At 46.3% G+C, this 24,478-nt stretch overlaps 1 protein-coding gene across 1 annotated transcript in view; it reads right to left on the bottom strand.

The window, feature by feature from the left end:
- Nucleotides 1-24,478, bottom strand: part of LOC133342630 (voltage-dependent calcium channel subunit alpha-2/delta-2-like) — a 111,169-nt gene that overhangs the window by 41,508 nt on the left and 45,183 nt on the right. Inside the window, exons 6-16 of the mRNA XM_061551906.1 lie at nucleotides 23,789-23,821; nucleotides 20,160-20,304; nucleotides 17,859-17,990; nucleotides 13,047-13,107; nucleotides 11,826-11,876; nucleotides 9,842-9,941; nucleotides 8,408-8,566; nucleotides 7,153-7,263; nucleotides 3,522-3,600; nucleotides 1,984-2,033; nucleotides 979-1,068 (exon numbers count right to left, since the gene is read on the bottom strand). Coding sequence (XP_061407890.1) covers nucleotides 979-1,068; nucleotides 1,984-2,033; nucleotides 3,522-3,600; nucleotides 7,153-7,263; nucleotides 8,408-8,566; nucleotides 9,842-9,941; nucleotides 11,826-11,876; nucleotides 13,047-13,107; nucleotides 17,859-17,990; nucleotides 20,160-20,304; nucleotides 23,789-23,821 — 1,011 coding nt within the window. The remainder of the gene's footprint in view (nucleotides 1-978; nucleotides 1,069-1,983; nucleotides 2,034-3,521; nucleotides 3,601-7,152; nucleotides 7,264-8,407; nucleotides 8,567-9,841; nucleotides 9,942-11,825; nucleotides 11,877-13,046; nucleotides 13,108-17,858; nucleotides 17,991-20,159; nucleotides 20,305-23,788; nucleotides 23,822-24,478) is intronic.

The raw sequence follows: 24,478 nt of genomic DNA on the forward strand, positions 1-24,478 counted from the left end.
TGTTTTGATTCAAATCAGTTCCTACGGCCACAATACAAGCCCGGCAGCGATAATTTTCGTTTCGTGTAGAACTCTATGCGATATTTTTTTTCACCTTTTGGCTAATGGGCAGAATGAACAAGATAAAGACTAAAAACGAAAACCGTACAGATGACGCAGACCATACAGGTGGGACGGAATGAACGAGACAGACATTGTCAGACAGCACAAGGCAAACACAAATGAGACGGACAGGCGTGGGACGATTTGCGAATTAAAATCAAAATCTATTTCTGCGTGTAGAGAAACGCTCGTTATTTTCAACGTATGTAAGTGTTGCATAATGTTTTTTTCATTGGGCTGATAATCTTCACGAATGAGGCGGAACAAATGAAAATAACCCATGAGAAATACAGCACAGATGAAACAGACGGAGCTTATGAGGAAGTACAGAGGAGACAGACAGCACAAATGAGATAGCCAATAACAAGGGAGGCAGCTTAGACAGCTTATAACGATAAAGAAAGCACAAATGATAAGCGGTGCAAACGAGACTTCATAACATCGCAATACAAGGACGAACGCACAGGCAGCATGAACGAGAAAAATAGCACGAATGAGAGTGCAAACAAGGCATTTTAACAGAGGAGCCATGCAGTACAAACGGCACAGGCAGCTGATGGCACATTATAATCAAAACCGTTCGGACGAGACAATCGGCACAGACAAGACCGTACAAATAAGACAGAATCGTTGCTAGCCGAGGCATCAGCAGCCAAGTGGCTGGTGGGATTTAACTCCGTTTGGCTGCGTGTACTTACGTGCCTTGAACTTCTTTCGCACCGTACGTGGCCAAACCGTGCTGGACGGAGGTGCAGTTTGACACCCGCACAGCTCACTCAGAGGGCTTCAACCGACAACGCGAGCACAAAACCCAGTGGGGGGGGGGGCTAATGGGAGCCTCGCGAACGGAGGCGTGGTGGAGATGCGGGCACTCACCAGGGCATCCTGGTAAACGTTGGTCCACTGCACCTGCTTGGCAGTAGGCCCTTTCAGCACCATGGGGCGGCTGAGGACATCCAGGTACTCCTACGCAGGAGGGAGGGTTGGGGACGATCAGAGACTCTGCGTGCCGATAGCACGTATCGCCAATCTAAATTGCGTGTCGTTAATTCGTCGGCCTCTGCGTTGCGCGCGTGTAACAAATTGACACCTCTGTTCACAAGAGAAGTGCACATATAACGTATTCGTTTGTCATTGCCTCCCCCCGCATTAAGTGACATCTAATCCACAGCCATCGGCACTTACGCATGCGCAGCACATTCGATGAACGATAAAGGTGCAGCCCTGCAAATTCTCACTCACGCCAATGCTGGCGGAAGCGCCTCTCCACGAGAGGAGGCTCCAGAGAGCCTCTCTATAGATATTCTATTTTGGCCGACTCGTCCGCACTGGCCAGATGTTTCGGAAAAGGTGGAAGTAGCCACACTTTACTCCACCACACGCGACCCACCGATTGAGTAATTTGGAGTACCCATTATACTTCAGGGGCACGTACAATATATATACGGTCACAAAAACCGTTCTCAAACTCTTTATACATTTGCATATCGGCAACATAATTTAATTTACAAATACATATTCACGGATATTTGGTGTCTGACAGTATACTCTTTGGTTCTTTCGATAAAGTCATGTAGGTAAAAAATAAAAATAAATACAAGTAAATTAAATCACGACGTTTCGATACACAAACAATCATCATCAGGTGTGAGAATCACAGCTTTTTTTCACCTACGTGACTTTACCGAAAGAACCAAAGAGTATGGATCCTTGCAGTCACGAAAGCTTCAATTCTAGGCTGACAGTATGTCTACTTGCTCATGCCAGATAAACATTCATAGGCAGAGATTGTGTGACTGGCAGGCCGGCCTGAGAGGGCAGGTAGTTCGTGACGAGGCGGTCCAGAACAACCAATAACATTCATACCAGGGGACTCCTCACCTGTGTGTTAATCCGAATGGCCCCAATGGAAGGAATCTCAAAGTAGTAACCTACATAAAAAAAAATTAACAACAAACATTTAACAATCGGTGATAAGAAAAGAACACGTTTTTCCCCTCCCAGTAGCAATGTCTGTCTCTCTCGATGCACCACGTCCTTTCCCAAAGATGCTGGCGATCATGGCCTTCTTCCATCGAGCTCTGTCCATGCTATTTACTTGAGGACTCAGAGTTCGATACTCCCAGGTGCACCCAGTTGTTCAAATCGATTAAGTACTTATTTAGCTGTCTTCCCCTGCTTTTTGTACCTAGAAGATTCCAAGTCTAAACATTATATTCAGTCTCGTTTTTCTCATGACATGTCCAAGAACTCTAACTTGCCTCATATTACACGGCATATGAACCTTGTAACAATTTGCCCCACTCACATTTTTAAAAAATGGCAACAGTTCAGAATAATTAATTTTAAAATGCTATTTTAGGTTTACTGTATATTAGCTGCAGGGCCAGCTACCTGGGATCATATCGCTGTAAAGGTCATGTGATGCCATTGCATACAACATATAGGAATCGAAAAATACCAATAAAGTCAGACATTTGGAATATGCAGAGATTTCCTTTGGGATTCAGAGGCAAGGGAAAAGACAGACTGGCAAGGAAGGCAGCCAAGTCTGGTACCAACAATTTCCAAGGTTCCATGGCCCTACATTGGGATGCTTGGCCAACTCCGTAAGTATACAGAGGGAGAAAACTGGAGTACCCGAAGACAACCCGTGCATGGCAGGGGCGGAGGGGGGAAACACTCAATCCCCAGACAGATGGAGATGAGCCCGCTTGCTGTACTGCCATCTCCGGGCGAGCTTAAGGGTATGGCCATCTCGACGGGAGATTCACAATATTTGTTCGAACCACCAATCTTAACTGCCTCGACAGTGGCGGATTACAGGTGTGCGTCACCCACCGCCCAGCTATCAATTGTTACACAATTTGTTTAGTTTATGCTCAGCGTATGAATGTATTTAATTTGTTTAACTTATGCGTAGCTACATGCCTGGTTAATATATATATACACACACACACACTTAAAAATGTTGGCCTTGTTGCACATAAACCACACTGAATTCTGAACCATCAACATTCACATGCTATCAATGTTAACCAACTCACACATTCTAATTAAAGACGTGAACACAACACAGATCCCTCATTTACCTTTAGATGTACAAGGAAAGTGGTGTAAGAAAATACTTTACAAAGGCCAGAAAAGCACCTGAACAGTTGCTGTGGCTTGTACTTAGTCCGCACACCTTTGTCTCCCGAGTGCCGATGTTTACGACTTTGCAACAGGTACTCATTTAAAAACGGAGCTAACCTAAGAGAGACCCAGGAAAGGTTCGGATACCACTCACCACTGCTGTTAGCTTTGGCCGGAAGTCGAACTTGAGTCGCTGGCTCTGTAGCACAGTGCGCTAATACTGCGCCACTGCTATGAACGCATGCGCACGCACGCAAGTGTAATAGTATGAATGGCCGTCTCACCTTTATTGGCACACGCCATCCACTGGATGGGCGTGACGTCATAGTTGTGTTGCCCGACTGAGAATGTGAACACGCGTACCTGCGAGAGAGAGAGTGCACAAGGGCCGTCAGAGTCCATGGGCTTGCTGCATTAAAAAGGCTTCAAGACACGAAGGCTCCAATCTGCTCGCAGTCATCCTATGACTGGCACCGTTTGGCAATAAGCACATCGTAAAAGGAAGATGTAATGTACCTAGGGCTGTCTGACATGATTAAATCAAGCAACGCTGCGCCGTTGGACTCGATTTCAGGAGGGTCCTGCTTTGCCTTTAAATTTTAAAGTTTTCAGGCAATTAATGATGAGTGTCCGTACAAGTGTGGGATGAAACCGGAGCGCCCGGAGAAAACCCACACATGCAAGAGGAGGCAACGCACTATTCCCATAAAGATGGAAACAGATGGCAATTAGTCCGCTTGCTCTATCGCCAGGGTTATGGCACTTCAACGCCCACGGAGAGTTTCGGAACATTTGTGCGATCCACAAACCCTCACTGCCTCCTCCAGTGCTGGGATTTCAGACGTGCACAGCCACCACCGCTCCGTGAATGAGAAAAACAAACATTTAAAGTTAAGGTCAAGAGCGGTGACATGACGTCACTACAGTGGCAAAGCAATTGAAAGCACGGCAGGTGCTCATGATTCGGGCTGAAACGGATGTGTCCGTTCATCAACGAACAACGATTGTTACGCTCACGATACGTGCCATCAAATTGCACGTGTAACAAGTGATAGTGTTCGATTTGTGTGTTGTATGTAAATGGGGTTACTGTACCCTTGCAGCCACCAGAGGCGCTGCCCATCACACGACTGTACAAACATACTTTTTGTCACAAATCACGACAACTCATGACATCACAGTCGAGGAGGGGAGGTCATGTCTACTCTTATGCAAACGTTGACTGTATTTGTTTTTTATCAATTAAAAAAGCTTCAAATGTGCAGCAGGCAGCCCAAGATTTTTTGCATTGCCTTCCTTGAATTGGAATTAAACACGAATATACGTTTATGCATGCAATATACAAACGCATGCACTTACGGGTGTGCATATAAAATTGCAATCAGATCTCCAGTTCCATATCATTCGCTCAACAGCAACGCAGCTGGACTAGAAAAACACCTTGCACCATTCCCGGTTGTGAATCGGCATCGTTGCTTCGGAAATTTGTCTTTTAAAAAAATATATTATTCGTTAATACGTTTAATGACCAGTTCCTCTGCCCTCCTACTTTCCTCTCCCACTCATATACATATGCAAGTAGTGGCACGTGTGCTATTTTGCCTGGCTTCATTCTCGTCACGTGTCCAAACCGATGCACCATTCTAAAACACTGCAGCCTTTTTACGTAACGTTGCAATCAGGTATACACTGATACAATTCGACAAGTTGACAGATAAAGCCCATTATTGTGAAAAGCTATATTTAAACACAGCACATAATTGTAGGTAGGACCGCAGCAGATACTATATAATCTACACAAACAAGGGATTCTAAAAAAAGGGCCCAAATGGCCTGGAAGGTAAAAGATGGATGTCATTAGTATTATTTATTCATCTTGGTGCACGCTTGCAATGCCAGTCTCACGGGGTCCTTTTCGCCACAAAGACAGACATAATACATGAACGTCTATAATTACAGCAGAATGAGAGACGCAATTAGCGCGGCGTCCCGCGTCACAGCCGCCACCAGCGGCGTGATGTTGGCACGAGCACACAGCTGCACACAGTTATTTACACACGCCTTCACACGGTCATTACGTCGTACTATGCGGTTGTGTTTTTATTATATATCTCGTATGCAAACATAGGGAGGCACGTACATATGTACGGCCAACGCTGGGCAATCCACTGCGGCTTGTGGGCATCCTGATGCCGTGCGGGTAGCGAGGGCTATTAGACCATGCTTCATGATGCTGCTCAGTGCAGGTTGGTGAATGTGGGGAGCACAGACGCGGCAGCACAGAAGTGCGGTACAACAACATATTGTTCTTCACTGCCTCCTTGTTGACAAACGAACGTAGTGTGGCCCCCTCGGACGCTTATGACAACCTGGCGTGCATGGTGGCCGCCCAATCCAAGCTCAACTTAGGGCTCAACCCTGCTTAGCTTCTCAGATGTGACGAGATCGGGCGCATGTCGGGGCGACTTTGACCACAGGGAAGAAAGTACAAGCGGGACAAATGTAATCGATACTTGAATTTAATCGTGACCCTAAATCACGACAACTCCTCGGATCGTGGGGGAAGGCGAGGGTGAATGATGATGTGCCTGCAACGGATATACACATTCTCCGCCATACAACCACAGCGCTACCAAAAGGAATAGAAATTTGTCGCCATGGCAACGGCAGGCTCCGGAATTCATGGTGAACGTACATTAATTTTGCAAACTGCTGACTGTTCTACTTCCCGCATGCTCACCATCACTGCTGTTTAAAGACCGCCCCAACCCCCCTTAGGGGGCCCTCAGCACTCAAGGGGCAGATGAGATGCCCTACATTATTTTTTACGAGTCAAGCCCGGATTCTAAATTCAAAGTAATTGAATAAGTTACTCATCAACTTCAATCCACATTTTTGCTATCGCCTTCGGGTAAGCTCGTCTCGGGAGAAACACGAGACTGCTCTATTAAGCGCCGTGCAGCATCCGCAAGCCCTGACCCTGCATGCACAGCAAAAGCTTTGCTCTAGGTGACTCCTCGTGGCTTTAATGTTATTTTTTAATAGCCTTTTGTTCCCGTAAATGTATTCGGAACGTGCGTCACGCAACAATACGACTTGTCCCTGTGGAACTCTCGCGGAGCGTTTTATTGCCTGAGTGCGTTGGAGAACGACCCGCAGAAGCATGTTTCGGAGAACTACTACCGATACCCCTTCAAAAGTGATCACTCTTATCTACACACGAAAGGATGCCATTTCCCACATGCCCTGCCGCGGATATATGTTCATCGCATGGCAATCAAACACATTGGGGTTTTTTTTTTCACCCATTCTCAGAGCTGGAATTTAGTCAAATTAAGTGAAAACACAAATTTAATCGTCCGTCTTTTTTTTGTGAAATCACAGGTGACTAATCTGAGACTCATCATCCTGGATTTGAACTCAGAATCACAGAAGTTCTAGCTCAGCGCTCTGACCTCTGAGCTGTACTGCCCTTTGCTGCCCCACAAGGTAGCACAGGCTTGCACAGCTACCTACAACAATGTGGCACGCAAAGCGGTCCCCCCATCGCAGCACAATTCAGGATCGACCCCGACCAATCATCTTCCGAGATCCGAAGACATCGGGTGAATTCCTAGCCATCGAACAAAGACGGTCGCCGCATTGCACGCTTTCAGATTCGCTTCTGCGGTCGTCTGGAACGCTCTTCCTTCCGACACTAGGAAGCTACTGGAGCTAAGGAATTTTAAATCATTTAGATTGAAAACTCATTTCTTTAGAACTGCTTCCTCCGCAACCTCCAATTAGCACGGTTGGCTACGCACAGTGCGAAAGAAGTTCAACATACATAACTACGTATGAATATTATTATGATTATCATTATACATAGTATATTATTCGTGGCATATGGTCAGTGGGGGATGGACAGCCACTCACGGTTTTGTTGGGCCAGTTGTACTTCTCAAAGATGTCCTGGGCGCGGTCTTCCCCGCCGTCAGTGAACAGCATGATCATCTTGTTGCAGAAAGCGCGCGATATGTTGTTGAACTGCTCCGGCAGGGACAACAACAACATGCCCAGCGAGAGCTTCAGCTGGGACACTTTAAAAATGCATCTGGCGATTCGATGAATTGCCGATATGTGATGGTTACCATTTAATTTCGGAATGGGTTACTAATCATAATTAGCTCTGTGGCGATTATAGTGGCCACTCACGGCTGCAGGTGGTCCCAGGGTCCCACACATACAATATACGTCAATGTATTAACACATCTGTTTGGTCGTTGGGGTACGACGTAGTGATGACTTACGAGAAAGGGTGAGTGGGTTAACATTAGCACATTACACCTAAACAAGTTGTACATTTACAGTCCTTTGTCAGCCAACTACTGAATGACGGCCTTCTCACACCGTGCGAGTTTACAGGGGTTACTTGACTGTACTTCACCACGACGGTCAGTGTGCGCGTTTGTGAAGGCGGGGGAGCAATAACGCGGGAGCAAATAATCACGTTAAAACAATGGATTTTTCTACACTACCCTCTGTAGATCACCACGGAGGACCACATCCACCTGCGACAGCCAATCCAAAGCAGGCTCAACATCTGAGAAACGCGGTGTTGCCAGCTAAAAAAATAATCCCGTCTAGTACTCGATTGGTACAGCTAAGATGCTTGCAGTGACGGGTAACTATCATTTGTGGGCCGAATTTAAGTGGTAGGGCTCCATGTGCTCACGGGTCATTGTTACAGCAGCGGCTTTTGGCTAACCATTGAACAAGGACGGTGGTCACCGCATCGCGCGCTTCCAGATGCGCTTTTGCGGCCGTCTGGAATGCTCCTCTTTCCAATATTAGGAAGCCACTTGAGCTAAGCACTTTTAAAAAGAGATTGCAAACTCGTTTCTTTAGCCATAATACAGGTTTTTTTCTGGGTTACATTGCATAAATATAAATGTGTCGTTAAACCCGTTGCTTTAAAACTGCTCTTTGTGTTTCGTTTGCGGTCCATCCCCCGCGGACCTCCGATTAGCACGGCTGGCTACGTACGGTGCGGAAAAAGTTCAACACACATACATACATACGGGTCCTATAAACTGAAGTCGTGGGCCGTATCTGCCTCGTCGGCCGTAGGTTCCCCCAGCCCCTGCTCTACGGTGAGGCGAGCCAGAGGAACACCGGGCCTTCCCCTTACATTGAGCAACTGGTTGAACGCAAACTCCAGGCCCGCCGTGTAGTTGGTGACCCCTTTGGCCAACATCTTGTTCACGGCGGCCTTCAGAACGTTCTTGTTGCGAACGTTGGCTTGGACCAGGTGGTTGAAGCACGCCACCGAGTTAGCCGTGTTGTTGAACTGCGCAGCGGGAAGTGGCGAATGGTGGGGAAAGAGAAAACGGAACAGATTAAACATCCCATCCTTAGCGTCCACGTGGCAATCACACGCTCGCTGGAAGCCGGCATTAACTCGGCAATTACTCCATACGCTCCTGTTCCAATGCTGTGCACATAATTGCTCGATCTATTTTAAGCCTCGCGCAGCCATTCCAGTTCGGCGCTTCATTAAAATAACCCACTCATTAGAAAATGAGAAGTAAACGACAACGGATGAAGCGTCACGCACGTGCACCGTATTGCACCCCGACATTAGAATGTGAGAGAATCTTTAAAGCACACACCTTGCTCTCACGGATCGAGACATCTGATTTTGGCCACTGCTGCTGCTGTATTAGATTTGTGTGCATTATTTTACATTTTCCCAAGCTAAATTGGAAGAGGGAGGCTCTTTTTAGCTTGCCTTTGACACTGTATTCACTTGCTTTTGTACATGCCTGCAATTGCAATCTATCGTCAAGGGCCAATGTTCAGCTGATGAGCTTTGCATACGGTAGCGACGTAATTATTTCAGCGGCAACGTCAAATAGGGGTTGACAGACGTACTTTCCATTTGCAGTGAATTTATTTGTTTCCTTTCAAATCAGGATATATCGTTTATGAAAATTAGCCTCTTAATTGTTCTCCCAAACGTTGCAGAAAATTACGAGCTCGAAAATGAAATGGGTTTCTAAGCGCACTGCCAACAGCGTTAATTGGATTTGCGTTGCGAGTTTGGTGGAGACGCCGCACTTTTGCCGTCGCCACAGAGGCGACCGACAGACAATTAAAAGCATTGGCCTCCGAAACGCCTAATTAGAACGGCCACATTCACGCAACAATAACACTATGAGTGGCCTTGTCCACCTTCAATCAAGTGGGTGGACAGTTTAGGAAATTACATGACATTATTTATTCATAAGAGATCAAATGTAATCGTGTGCAGCCCTATGTGAGAAAACGTGTGGAGGATGGCCTCCCCATTCTGTGTTCGCCATGGGTGTTTTTTTAGACCATACTTCACCACAGTGGTCAGTGCGGGTGCATGAAACGAGTTGGGACCAGAACCAGACGTGATATCATTTGCCGCTGACGATAGCCGTGGCCGGGAATCTAACTCAGATTTCCCGGTCCCCAGTGCACTCCTCAAAGCAATCTGGAAATATCACTGGGACAATGTGGGGATCGCGATGAGATTCAAGAATCAATTCTATTTTGTGGTACGATGAACTTAACACACATTGACAGGTTCGCTCACCGACACAACATTCACGAAGTCGTCATCGGCCAGTGTTTCAAGCATGTTCAGGACGGACGTCTTGATCAAATTGAGCGTGAGGCCGCTGACACTGCCGCTCCTGGCACGGGGGTGAGCGTGGAGAAACGCAACAGAGCAATGCATCATCTCTCCGTTGAGTTACCAAACCGTCCTGATTCATCCAGGACAATGCCAGTTTTAGAAATACTGTCCCCGTGTCCCCCCACCCCCTGCCCCCCCACCACCACCCCAAGGCATTTTTTTTGTTTAAATCACAGTTACTGAGCAGGCCCAAATGCGCATAGCGCCAAGAACAAACAATACTCTTGAGGGCATTATAGATAACAGTGCAACACATTCCTTGAGTTAAGCAAAGGTTGTAAGGACTTGGGAAAAGAGACGATGGGAGGAAATTTGCGAGATTTGGAATTTTGTTTCCGTTTAAAATGTTCTGACCTTGTGCTCGGCTCGTGATATGGGCAAAGAGCAGGGCTACCTGGCTCTTGGGCAGTACTGGCAGAGGAGTGGGTGGGGCCTTATGAACAGTAGGCAGGGCAAATATCAGAAAGGGCCAAGGCCACTCAACGTGCAGGCAGAGCACAGGGTTCAGTTCCTGGTTGAGCCTCCAAGAAATGTGGTAGCTTTATCACCGCATGAATACCAGCGCTTCCGTTAACAGCAGAACCCTTTGGGTGCTGTGCTAAATCATCCGGGTGACCTTTAAACATGCCTTTACTCTAATTTCATTGTGTTCTGAGATTTGGGGACGCGTGAATAGGATGAAGAGGGCTTAACTGTGATAACATTCACGGCGAGTGACAGTAATACATTTTACTTCTACGCTCATTGCGAAAGCTTTGCAACCGCTGTCAAAACAAACATTGGCCTACAACAACAAATCTTCTTATAATAAATCAGCCAATCAAAACGGATTCTTTATATTTGACTACTGTAAGCTTCAGATGCTCTATAGGTGGCGATGTGCAGCGAAAAAAGTGGCAGCTCTTCGAATGTTCCTACTCTCTGTTGCTCGCAGAGCTGAAACGCTGGATTCGCTCGCAGTGCGACAGCGAGTGCCAGGGAGAGTCTTCTTGGTTCTTTCGGTAAAGTCACGTAGAAGGGAAGTAATAAAATAATAAAAGTAATAAAAATAAAACATAATAGAGAATATACAGGGACTCCTCTACTTATGAACGAGTTAGGATCCATGTCTGTTCGTAAGTCGATCACAATTTTACTCCTGTCCATTCCAAACAGGTTGTACGGCATGTACACTAAACATGGGGAATGGCTTTAAAAGTTGTATAATCTCCTGCAGATGCCACTGGTTCTTCATGTTCTGCAGATGTAGGTGCCACCACCGCCATCCATTGCACAGCAGTTGAACTTAAGACTCTCGGCCCGAACAGGCAACCGGACAAACGAACAGGTTTGTTCGTATCTTTTAAAGTTCCTAAATCGAATGTTCATAAGTACAGGAGTGTCTGCATTCACTTACAGATACACGATTACGAGACAAAGGTGCAGCCCTGCAATTGCTTGCTCGCGTCACCGCTGGGGGAAGGGCCTCCACTGGAAGACGCTCTACAGAACTCCTAAAGAGGTCCACACTCTTCCACCTCTCGGAAGAGGTGGGCGTACCCACACTTTATCCCCACCACACGTGACCTGCTGACCGACTAACTGCTAGGTGGACAGAGGTGGTGGGGTGGGGGGAATGGGCGGGCGGGGAGGGTCTTGAAGAAGCATGCTCGTCATTTCAACTGCCGTGCAGAGAGATGGAACCGGCGACCACGGGGTGGAAAGCCTCTCATGCCACGGACACACCAGGGTGCCGGGCGTTAATGCACGTCGAACGTCTTTCGCGCCGTACGTGGCCAAACCTTGCTACTCGGAGGTTTATGCAGAAACTCTACAGTGCAGCACGCGCAAGAAATGTCCAACATCCTGAGCTGCTAATGCAGAGAATTACAACAACACTTACACGTCAACAAGTATGAGCATGTCTTTTGGAGAGGCTGCTCCTTGGATGTACCTGCATCGCACACCACACACATTCAAGTGTTGTCACGTTTTTTTCTACGTTTTCAAAGAATTTAAAAGCAGCAACCTCTTATGCAATGAGTGCAACCGAGGATCATTCTATTCAGATGCATCTCACAGAGTGATTCCACACTTCACATTACAGGATCACACATTGGAAGCCGGACACCACGAGCTTCCTCCTCCTTTCAGGCAGCCTCTGTTCTCGCACTGCAGTAGGGCGGCACTTTCCCACCCACTCTGCCACCGACGGTAATGGTCATCGCATGAGAGCCAACCCCAACGCGATTCATTCTCGGAGCAGAAATAAGTCGGATTAAGTGACAAACGCACAGGTTGGCCATCTTGTGCGGTCATTAGTGTCTGAGCTGATACCATCCTAGTGGACATCTGTGAAAAAGAGCTTTGTAACTCATCAGATTCCTCCGGTATAAATAAATATTGAGATTCTGATCAACGAGCTGCACTTTAGAACCTGGTTTAATCATAGAGGGCCGCCTGGATTCGGGTCCAGGATATCAGCGGTGCCGGCCCAATGCTCTGACATGGTAATGTAATCCACACAGTAGCATGAATAGAGAAGCAATGGAATATATTTGTGGCCGTACAGTGGAGGGAAAGGTCCTAGCTGCCATTGTGTTTCAGTCTCTCAGCCTCTCTGCTCGTGTGCGGATATTTAAATTACCCAAAATCCTGACTGACAGATCGAGCTGTTTAGCCCAGAAAAAAATGCAGTACACAATCCTGTATTTACGTGGTAAATACTACACCCGAAATATCAATTTTAGGAGTGTAACGAGATGAACGTCTGAAGCCAAAGAGATAAACAGGAGATTGCCACGAGCTTTGTTGAAAATGAGTGTCAAAATCATTGCCGCTTAGACAACATTATGTCAAGAATATGGTATTACTTTTCTCTAGTCACAGAATTGGCTTATTTTCTTAGCAAATCACGTGGTGATACTGCTGCTGCATTTGGCAGTGGCGCACAAGCAACAATAAACAAAAATAACCTCACGTTCATCATTAATACTGCTTTAAATATGTATGTATATATCTGGTGGCATTTTGAAGAAAATGCCCCCCTCTTGATAACGCACGATGTGCTATGAAGAAGAGCCATTGCCCCGAAACGTCGCCCGATTATGTTTTCTCTTCTCACCAAGGTCGTCTTCGCACATCGTACATGTCCACCCCTTTGCCTTCCTTGTTCCATTCAGACGCTGCGTGGGTGGGGAGGGGGGGTAACGAAAATGATTTGTCAACATCGGCGACTCTGTGCCACACGGCCACCAAGAGCCGCCAAAATTGCAACGCAAAACTCTTTGGGCAGAGTTATTTTGGCTTTGTGGGAAAAAATATGCCTGTTCCAATTTGAATCCAAAGATTGTATTCCACCTTAGAGTTGTCTGTTGATGATCTATGGTTTAGAGTCAAACATACTGCGCCGTTGCTTGTAATGCTTACCTTTGTGTAAGTGGTATTCATATGTTTGTGTGTCCATGTGTGTGGGAGCAGAAGTGTGGTGGTTGGCGCACTGCACTATAAATTCGGTGACTAAAATTCGATTCCCGCTCACAGCTAACATCGGGAAGGAATAATTGAACCGGTCCCAGAGCATCCCCTAGGTCGACTCAGCCTTAAATGAGCACCCGATGCAATGTGTAAATATCACCGGTCATTGTACTGGCCACTTGGCTGAAATGTTGACGTATTTATCATTCATCCACCAAAAGTGAAAACTTTGTCAATCCACTGCTGGATGAAGGCCTCCTGCCATGTCGGGCACACTGAAGCCTGCTGATTGCACAAGGCCAGTGAAGATATTACTGACCACTGACGGTAGCTGTGGCACTTCACTTCCAACCCCGCAGCGAGGTGCTTTATCCACTATGCCATTGTTCCCCATTCAAAGCTTCAAAGCTCCCTCGTATAGCCTTAAAAGAGACTCTTGAAGCAAGTACTGTTAGCGAGTAGCACCTACGAAGGCCGGCACGGCACATGAAAGGGGTGAGTAGCCAGCACCACGCCCGGCCACCTTTGTCACCCGAGTGGCAATGATTACAACGCACCGGACTCATTTAAGGCCGAGTCGACCTAGGGGAGGCCCAGGACCAGTTCAGATATTTGCCACTGTTTATTGGTCGGGAGCTGAAATTCAACTCGGGTCGCCAGGTTCGTAGCGCCGTGCCGCTAATCACTGCGCCACAGCTTCCCCACTCCATTGGACATAGACACACACATGCATTATACAATGTTTCGTGACATAGTGCGCATAAGCATTCATGTAAAAATCGCTGCATAAAAAAACCCTAGGAATGTGGTGATGACTGCACCATTTGTAAAAAGGTACATTCAAACATTCAATGTAAAACGTTTTCTTTTCCCACAAACTGTGCCCGTTCGTCGATCTACATTACATTTCGGTATAGATTTTTTACTCCCCTCTCCATATTGCCTGTTATATGAAAAAGTAAAGAATGCATTATTTATTAGCTCACGGAGTGGTATTATGCAACATTCGGCTTCATTGTGTCCTCTCTCATGAGGATTTATTGCTTGACCCAATGGCAGGAACAACACCCTCAGCACTCGGAACCATAAACACGACCACGGTACTACGGACTAGGGTCGTTAAAACGACAAAACCGGTAAACATTTAGCAAATCGATTACCAGATCAAAAGAAGCTGTGAAACATTGTTTCCAGTGGAATGTCAGTGAAGAATGCACCGATCTAAGAGACGTTACGCCGTTGTTTCAACTGTCAAGAGATGGAAACGAATCGGCGACGTCTGGATTCGCAAGTCCGGTCTGATGACCGTTACCCTTGTTACTCAGTTAAAAAGGTAACGGGGATGTGTGTGTCTTTGTTGCCAAACATGTCGACGTGCGATTCGTAAGTAGTTTATTTTGGGTTCGATCATCGTAAAGGCATGATGTCAATAATTTTACGAGAACCCTCCATCACCCGACAGAGTCAATCCAATCGAGTTCTCACGTCATGGGCAAACAGGCCAATAGATTTTGTGCATCGGCAAAACCGGAGCGATGTTGAAAAGCAAGCAAAGTTCGACCATTTTGTACGATATACATAAGATTAGTCGTGAAAGCCTACGTACATAACACGTCTGTGTTGCGTGGCAAATCGGAAACCATGTTTTCGTATGTTAATATCAAAACGACAATGCTAGCATGGACCCACAAAAGTTCGACACGTCAACCTTTAAAGTAGAGAACGCAAATGCACTCCACACGGAGTCGTAATGATTGACGATTACAAGCTGACGTTCCCTATTCCTGCAACACGTAAAGCATGTACCGACTCTCGGCGTTTTTGTCGCAACCTACGTGGCCACGATTGAGACTAAGAGTGGACCTGAATGACGTCTGTACCGTCGCAGGACACCTATGACACACAGCCTTGTGGCCTATTTATCGGGCCTTAATCTTAATTTGAAATCTGAATTAAGAAAATCAGCATGTGCAAGTTAAATAGGACAAGTCATAAATATCACTTCATTATCAGCATGCACAACTGTTAATATGCCACCGTAAGTATCACACTATTTCGACAATTATCGGCACAGCAGCTGATGCTTTTGTATTCCATGAAAAAAATACATTGACCCATTTAGGTATATATTTCGATTTAAAGTTTTCGTGACTGCAGGGATCCATATTCTTGTTTCTTTTGGTAAAGTCACGTAGAAGGGAAATAATAAAATATAAAAATAAAACAATAAAATTCTCACGACGTTTCAATTGCAACACAAGCAATCATCATCAGGTGTGAAACCAGAGCAAGAAAATTTGAAATAAGTGGCGGTTTATTTTGTCTTGTAAGGAAAAGGGGGAAATGTAGAATACTTTCCATACATTTTAAACTGGTTAAAAATCCAGAGCAGATATTTACTGTAATGTTGTGTTATGTTGTCAAAATTTGAGATGCGGATGAATGAGTGGACTGAAATCCATATCATTGTTTGATGTAGAAATGCACATCGAGAGCAATGCCAATACCCTAAAGCCGTTTTGTGTAATCTTCAAATAAGCAATTACGAAGCTAAATAATTGAAACCATATAACAATTGGTTTATGCCATATAATAAAAAAAAAATCTGTTATTGCAGTTGCAAGCTGAGGCAAATATTTATAATCCTACGAACAAAACACTCGGAATGCACCGGATCTCATCGTATCTGGCAAGCCAAGCAGTCTTTTTGAACCTGAAACACGCTTGGATGGGTGGCCACCGTGCATAAAACAGGTGCCACAGTTCCACTCTGGGTCTACATCGTGGGCAGCAAAGGGCGATGCGGCAAAACGACATTGTTGTCTTGCACTTCTATGCCCCCCGCCCGTCAGTCTACGCTCCCCGCCTTCTCCAACCCACACCGAGCAATGCGCGCAGACGGTGAAGTGCGGTGAAAAATAACCCTCATGGCCAGCGCGGCGTGGAGGGAGGCCTTCGTTAAGCAGTGGAATGGACACAGAGGCTTGGAAATGCTCCACCCCATCCCAACGCCTCGAATGTGGCAGCATCAGTGTCAAACCGCACACGTCCCGTCGATTCGGCTTTATCCTCCGATGGCAAATTCCACCCAGCAAACGCACCGCATGTGGCACGTGGGCTGGCTCACCAGCAGCGCTTTCCAGACAGCGCCTTCGTCGTGACTGGACGGCGCTCGAACGTCATCGGCCGACGCGCGCACCACACGGGCACGACACGCCCACCACCCACCCCTCGCCGCCAAAATTATGCACGGCCGGAAATTAAACATTTCCGGGGTTACGTGAAGCTGCTGTTGTCATTTCAAGCAGCCCCATGCGAGGGAATGAGTACAGGATGTCCCCCCCCCCCCACCCGCCCACCTCCCCACGACCAAGTGAGAGTAACAATCCAATCCCAGTGCAACCTTGGACAACGTTCGAGATGACGCTCGGAGTCTTCGAGATCATCCACGGGCTCTATCCCACTGGCCTCCCTCTCAGCTCACTCTACGCCACCCCCCCCCCCCCACCCTTCGTGTGTTCTCTGCTCTGGCAACCAAGGACCTCTGTTCAAGGCCCCGATCAACGTTCACTCAGTGAGAGGTCACTCCTTCTCCTCTGCTGTCCCACATGCCTGGACATCCGAGCTGTCAACTCCACATCCCAGATTTAACCCCTGGGCTTAAAGACCTGTGCATATTCCCGTCTAGTTTTTCCAAACAATATCTATGCATATTGATATCATTCCCCCCCCCCCCCATGAAGACAATGTCCCCAAGGTTTAATGGACAACACAACCCCATGTAGGTAGATGTTAAGTAATTATTGAAGGCGTACCAGGATTATGCTGATGAGCTAAAGAAGTGAGCAAGCAAAGAGCTGGATGGGATGCTTTTGGAAATTAATATTTGATCATTATAAGCCATGTGCCTGCGTGCTTAAAGGTGAACGTTTTCAACGAGTGAATATTACCAGCCGCGGAATACGGATTGGAAACACAGAACAAAAGCTGAAACGTTCCCAAAGAAACACGGAGAGGATGCATGCGGTGAATCACAACCGAGAGACGCAGTGACAAATGAACCAGAGAGACACCCTCTTGACCATCAAGAAAAGTAGCCGTGCACAAATGCGATACCCGAGATCGCGACCACCACGGAGATGGAGCAGTGAGCCCGGCGCGCGCGCGCGGTCGCCAGGAGGGATCGCGGCATCGTCTCTCCAGTAGTGGCGTTTACTCGGTGCACCGTGCACTCGTCTCACGCGGAGTTCACCTCTGGGGGCCCAGGATTCGTTTCGATAGCACCCTATTAACTGCGGGCGTCAGCCATGGCCGGGATTGGAACCCACGTGAGCAGGATTACGGTGCACTCACCGCCGCACTATGGCAGTGGATGGATGACTGCCAAAGACGACGAACGGAAATTGGAATTGCAAAACAGAGGCGCGGCTGTCCGTGCGTCGCAGGCGCCGCGGTTTACCTGGGTAGTAGCGCGTGAGCCCCGTGGCGCTGCCAAACACTTGCCACATCAGTGTGGGGTCCTCCTTCTTGTTGTTTATGAACACCTCATCCAGCCCCGCCGTCCAGTTCAGCTCGTTCAGAATTATCGTCGCTGTGGGCGACAAGAGGAGGTTAAAAGGCGCGTCTGTGCATGCGGCACGACAAAACACGCAACGCTCGAATAGGTACCAAGATAGGGCCAAAAGATGGCCAAAAGATGGCCAAAAGATGGCCAAAAGATGGCCAAAAGATGGCCAAAAGATGGCCAAAAGATGGCCCTATCTATCGCTTCTGGTTGCACCGAGTCCTGCTCGGCGCAACGTCAGAACGCTTACGTCCGCATGGTCGGACGATTCTTCAGGAAATAAAGGAGCTCCAAATTTCGGGGAGCTCCTTCAGGTCCTGAAACGTCGGACGTCGTGCCGATCGACACTCGGTACACGTCCCCAAAGCACGTCGGAGGGCTGCAGAAGGACGATTGCGAGAACCTACGCACCAATACGGAGGTCCCCTGTCTCGCTTTGCAAACCGTCGAGGAAAGTGCTGTTAGCGTGCACTTATTAAGAGCACCGCGGGACATGGCAGTGTGTTCAACGCCGCACCAATCCGCCTCTCAACTGCGGGAGTTAGCCGTGGCCAGGATTGGAAACCATGTGACGAGGATTACGGTGCAGTGCACTAACCACTTCCATGCTTCAAACACAGACACACACATATATATAAACAACAAAGCAAAGAACCCCTGTATAGCCTTAAAAGACTACTGAGCCAAGTGCTGTTAGCGAGCACCTAAGAAGGCCGACACAGCGCCTGAAGGGGTGGGGGGGGGGCAGCAGCAAGCCCGGCCACCTTTGTCTCCCTCGTGGCGATGCTTAGACATCGCACCAGGTACTCATTTCAGGCCAGCTCGATCTAGGGAAGGCCCAGGACTGGTGCAGATAATCATCACTGGGGTGTTGGCCGTGATCGGGAATCCAACTCTGGTCGCCGGGTTCATAGCGCAGTGGGCTAACCGCTGTACTGCTGCTTCCCACACACATATGCACATGCAAAATACATAGTGCGTGAAACACTGCATCACCACATACGCACGAGAAACACTTATACCTGTGAGAAGCCCATTACCTTTTTTAGGAATTATCTCTGTAACTTGAGCGTGACATTGATTGGGCGACATTGATTTGACAGCAAAAGGTCAAAATGCACTTGCGCTAACAATTGGGTCCTTTACAAATGAGACTCGCGCGTATCATTATGTCGAGCATCGTAGTTCCCACTCAGTCTGAGATACAAATTGCATGGCTGGGAATGAAGTCTGCATCACCAGCACCATACATGAGCGCATCAGTCAGGGTACCATCACTCCCCACGCAATATAAATGAACACACACATTCGATATTCGTGCACACAAGTGAATAAATTACACCCGCACGCACGCCAACACACACACACACACACCAGCCAAACATAATTAACCTGTTCTCCAATATATGTCTGGCCGAGGTCTCCAAATTGGATTCTTGATTGGGAGCTGTTAAAGGTGCACATGTCTTGTATATTCAATTGTTGAATTGTCCTACGTGCTATTCACAGGCCACGGCAGACCCAACAGAACTGGGTGGCCAGTCGGTAAGAGTAAATGTCAGTCGAAGTAATTCATAAAGGTCGGAGCAAAGCTGCGCAATGGATGAGCTTCCATGTCCTCGGTGGATCAACCGTGATTACCGAGCACCCAGACAGGGGCGCAGAATGTCACTCAACGAGTTGAAATAGAAGGGTCGGTTACGAAGCTTTGACTATGTACGGGATTAGACCACGCACTCGAAATGGCAGGCATTGGGGGACAGACTAAAATTAATCTCACCGTCTCCGTGACTTGCACTGCTTTATAATAGAAAAAATATATTATATATAATCAGGCTAATATTTGAGCAATAGCCCTTTCTTCAGAGTATGGAGAGGTTACAAAGATTATGCAAATTACAGTAGGAGATCGTAATAATAAACGTAAGTACATAACAAGTACATAACAACTTTACGTTGTGGCCTTGTTCATTTCGGATCATCTTTACGAGGTCTATAGTGCCCCCCTCTGCTGTTAGGGACAGGGCTAGTGCATAAACCCTTTCAACAACCTTGGTTGTAAAGCATTAAACAAATGCCCCGTGGAGGGGGGTGGGTGGGTGGAGGGGGCGAGAGCGTGAGCGCGGAGCGAACTCCTCCATCCCAGCTGGAGCGAGCGGCAGCAGCTTGAGAGACTTTGGCGAACCGGCAACTCACAGCCCCGGTAGATGTCCGTGGGAATGTGCACGGCCGTGTAGCTGTCATTGACGGGACGCTTGAACGCCGGGTCGGTTTCGAACTTGGCGTCTATCTGGTTCGGGAACACCTCCTCCTCCCCCTCGTCCTCGCCTTCGTTTGTCATCTGCCCGTCGCAGAGATATGGGGGGGAGCGCGCACGAGTGCACGGTCAGCCTGAGCAAGTAAACCACACACCGCTGCTAGCGGCGGAGTGCAACAAACAAAAAATGCACAAACTCCAAACTGCAAGCAAATCTACAGCGGGCCTCTTGCATGTCAATCATGGATTTACTCTGGAGATTCTACGGCACTTATTTAACCATGCCCATTAAAAGACGGCGGGAAGGGCCTGTGTTGTTTGCGAGTTCTGTGTTTTATGGACGAAACGCAGCGTGGGCCCCTTTTGCTGTGCCCAGCAGGCACAAGGGGGTCTCTGTTCATCAAGAGTTAAATTTGAAGTTGATTGAGCCAAGATCTGTGAGTTGAATGGGTTGAATGGGTTTAAAAGCCAAGATGAAGCAGATGGAGAAATACGGATGATGAAGGTTCAAGCCAAGATTTCTTTGCCATGCCCAGCAGTGGCAAAAGGGAGCTGTGAACCAGGAGTTAAGATCTCGAGTTGAACGAGCATGGATCTGCAAAGATGAAGGCTTGGAGTGGGTTTAAAAGCCAAAATGAAGCAGCGGAAAAAAAGAATGAGGCTTAAAGTAAGGCCTTCTGAGCTCTGAGAACAGATTGTGGTTATGGATAACCACATCACGGTTTGCTTACTGGCAAACTGAAGCAAATAAATGTTCCAAGAGGGGCAATGTCAAAGCAGGCGAGGCAGATGTAATAATGCAGGGAATGAGGAAGAGTATTTTAGTTTGTTTGTTCCATTACCACACGTTAAAGGGGAAGGTTGCTTTGTTAATCGTCACCTCTAGCATTGTTATAAAAATCGTGTGAGTGTTTCACTTCATTCTGTAGAGGGAAAAAAAAAGAAACTTTGGGAGGAATAAATAAAACACTACAAGGAAGGAAAACCATGGGTAATTTATATTCCACGAAAAAAATCATGCCACAAGTTTGTTTTTGATCCAGGAAAGATCATGGACTCAAAATAATACCAACATCACCTGCTAATAGAGTAACTAATGTGATACAACAAAAAATCGACCGAATAATGTTAATAGGTTTTAAACATTAAACACGAATGCACCTGACATTTATGTTTTTAAAAGGAAGTGATCTTCGGCAGCATCACAGGAGCTCTTAATGCTGCTGCCGATAACATCTGCTTATCTGGGAGCATTTCCTTAACGAGTCTGACTGCGCTGCTGATGAGTCCCAGAAGGTCGAAACAGGTCCAGAGTTCGCATGCTTAAACAAATACTGCCCAATAATATTGGACTGGAAAGTCAATAGGTCGACAACTGAAACGTATTTATTTGTATGTGGAGATACAGAATCCAGTTTCGCTTACATTCGATTTTTACGGAGTATGTGGGCTAAATGCACGCAATTACTGGAAATCTCAGTGATTAAAAACAAATTAAGTACGCAATACCAAATAACGCCAATACACCATCTTCTGCTACATTACCCTTAATGATGGCAGGGGGGAGGGGGAGAAATTGTGTACCCCCACATCCATGCATAGTGGAAGAGTGGTCTGGAGGTCCCTTGAAAGAAGGGGGGCACTCGGTCTGAAGAGAAGTGACACCACTGCCCATGGCTGCCTGCTGCCGATGCGCTACGGTACACTTAAGTTTTCTCGACTGACCCGCGGGAAGAGATCCCAATATTTGGGAGGCACTCACTGTCCCCCGATATTAGCAGTCCAGCGCTTGCACAGTGACACCGATCAACAGACGTGCATCATTTTTGCCACTGGCCAATTTATATATATATATACACCAACGGCATCTAAAATGTGCATATTAATGAATTATTTGAATATCGACGAGAGCTAACTGGCGTACGTGTAAATTGATGGCGTGTGCGCGGTCACCCCGCACCAAGTCGGTGGGATTTTAATGCCGTCGAGCCGAGTGCCAATAGACGTTTAAAAAAAAAATCTAAATGGAGGAGTTGTGCTCCGGATGGCAACGACTCAGAGCCAGTTTCATTCACTCCATCGCCTGCTTGGCTCCTTTCGCAACCAACCAGCAGCGGCGGCGCTTCATTCGCGCGGACGGAAATCCCAACGGCCAAAACGCACCTCCGCGGGCAGTTTGGATCGGCGCCCAATGTCACCGACGATGGGCAAACGGGCGATGCAAGGGGCAATGGCCAGCCGTGGCCTTTTTTGACACTCAACTTGGGTACCGGGAGCTCTAGGCGCTCGCCCGCCTCCCTCTAGAGAAGGCCCCTTCCGCCAGCCGTGGTGTGGGCAAGCAATTGCCAGGGCTACGCCTTTACCCTTTCTGGGCACCCCAGTAACAAATAGCGGATATTTAATGTAATAGTCGAGTGGATCTACAGAAACCTGGGTTAAAAATAAAAGTTATTGTCTTATTTATTATAGGCCTAACTGAACATTACAAAGACATTTAAAACTTATTTTTTGCTTATTTAAAAAGCCACTTTGTCACCGCAAATTCCGTCACTTTTGGATATCGCCAGCAAAAAAACATTCCAATTTAATACAAGTTACGTAAAGTTTGCTTTCTTAAATATTTAAACTAAATTTTCCATGGCATATCATTGACGTTTTCTTTGAATTATAACAAAAGAATGAAAATCAAATATACATACTTCATGATATGAATTGTAAATAGATCATTAATTGGTGTGATAATTACAAATACATTATATTCTTGGGTCTTTCGGTAAAGTCACGTAGATAGGTTCAAAGAAAAGAATAAAAAATAACAGATTATTTTCTTTGAACCTATTTACGTGACTTTACCGAAAGACCCAAGAATATGAATTCCTGCAGTCACGAAAGCTTTAAGTCAAGTTACAAACACAGTACGCACTGTGTACCGCTGTATAAAAAACGCTAGTCCAAATCTGGAAGTACCACTTACAATATCTGTAAAACATGAATTTATTTACATAAAAATTAGATGAAAAATCAGCATAATAATTATGATAAAGATACATGAATAAATAATCTGACAATGTTTGCATGCCAATCTATGCAACTATTGTATTTGAAATGTGCCTGAAATTTACATACAGGAACATCTTAATTTCAGGATAACAAACAAGCCTATGCTTTACAAAAAAATTTGGTTTTGAAAACTCAATCTATCCCTGATGCACGCTGCAAAGTGCTGCCTTTAATGAAAATTTCAAATTGGAAAACTTTGTCCACATTTAATTATTCATACAAAATTTCACAAACTCCTGGGAGCAAATTAACATAAGGCATCGCCGCTGTTCACCCTCACTCTAATAAACGTGTGGACTACCAATAAGTGAGGCTCTAATAATAATAACAACAATAACAATGGCAATAACAATGACATATGAGAGGTGACGTGGTAGTATTTGCGAGAGTTCATGATCAAGGTCCCCTTTATATTTTCAGATCGGATGACAAACTGTTCAGAATCCGGGTAAAAGGAAAGAGAGGATTAGTTCCGATACACAACTTTCCACTGGCACATCCGTCAAACCTTGGGGAACTGCACATAGGGCTTAACGTCGAGCTGAGAAAAATCCAACCATTTTAATTAAAACGCGAACACAACAGCAGAATAACACAATAAAGTAGTTTCATTTCAAACTGCAGTTTAATTAATTTAATGTAATATGTAAACTACGGTCATGCATTAAATGTCAATGCTTGAACATGAAGTCATTTTGAAGACTTCTTGCCACTGTATTTCAATGTTTTGTAACAATTAATTAAATACATTTTTCAAATCCATTTTAGCCATGGATGAGTTTCAAATTCGTGAGAATGTAATGGCAATACTAATTTTATAAGAGTTAAATATAGCATTCTCGTAGGAAATAGGATTGCATTATTTGTACTTACATATAATCCTAAGAGCTTATGTATCAGTATATTTTAATATACATGATATGTAATTACCCACAGAGAGTCTCATCGAGTCTCAATACTCTTTGTTAAATTGGGATGTTTGGCCAATTACATTCATAAAATGTTTTCAGGCAATTAATGATGAGTGTTTATACAAGTGTGGGAGGAAACCGGAGTGCCCGGAGAAAACCCAACAAAACTAGAGGTGTAAAGTTCGAAGCTTCACACAGATTTAAAACAATTCAAAAACGGAGGGATCCAGTCTAGCCAATCATCTGTGGACTGCACCAATTTGCCATGCTGCCGCATCCTGACCACC

Source organism: Lethenteron reissneri, chromosome 15 (assembly GCF_015708825.2).
Source record: "Lethenteron reissneri isolate LAM-NWPU_2019-01 chromosome 15, ASM1570882v1, whole genome shotgun sequence".
Taxonomy (NCBI): domain Eukaryota; kingdom Metazoa; phylum Chordata; class Hyperoartia; order Petromyzontiformes; family Petromyzontidae; genus Lethenteron; species Lethenteron reissneri.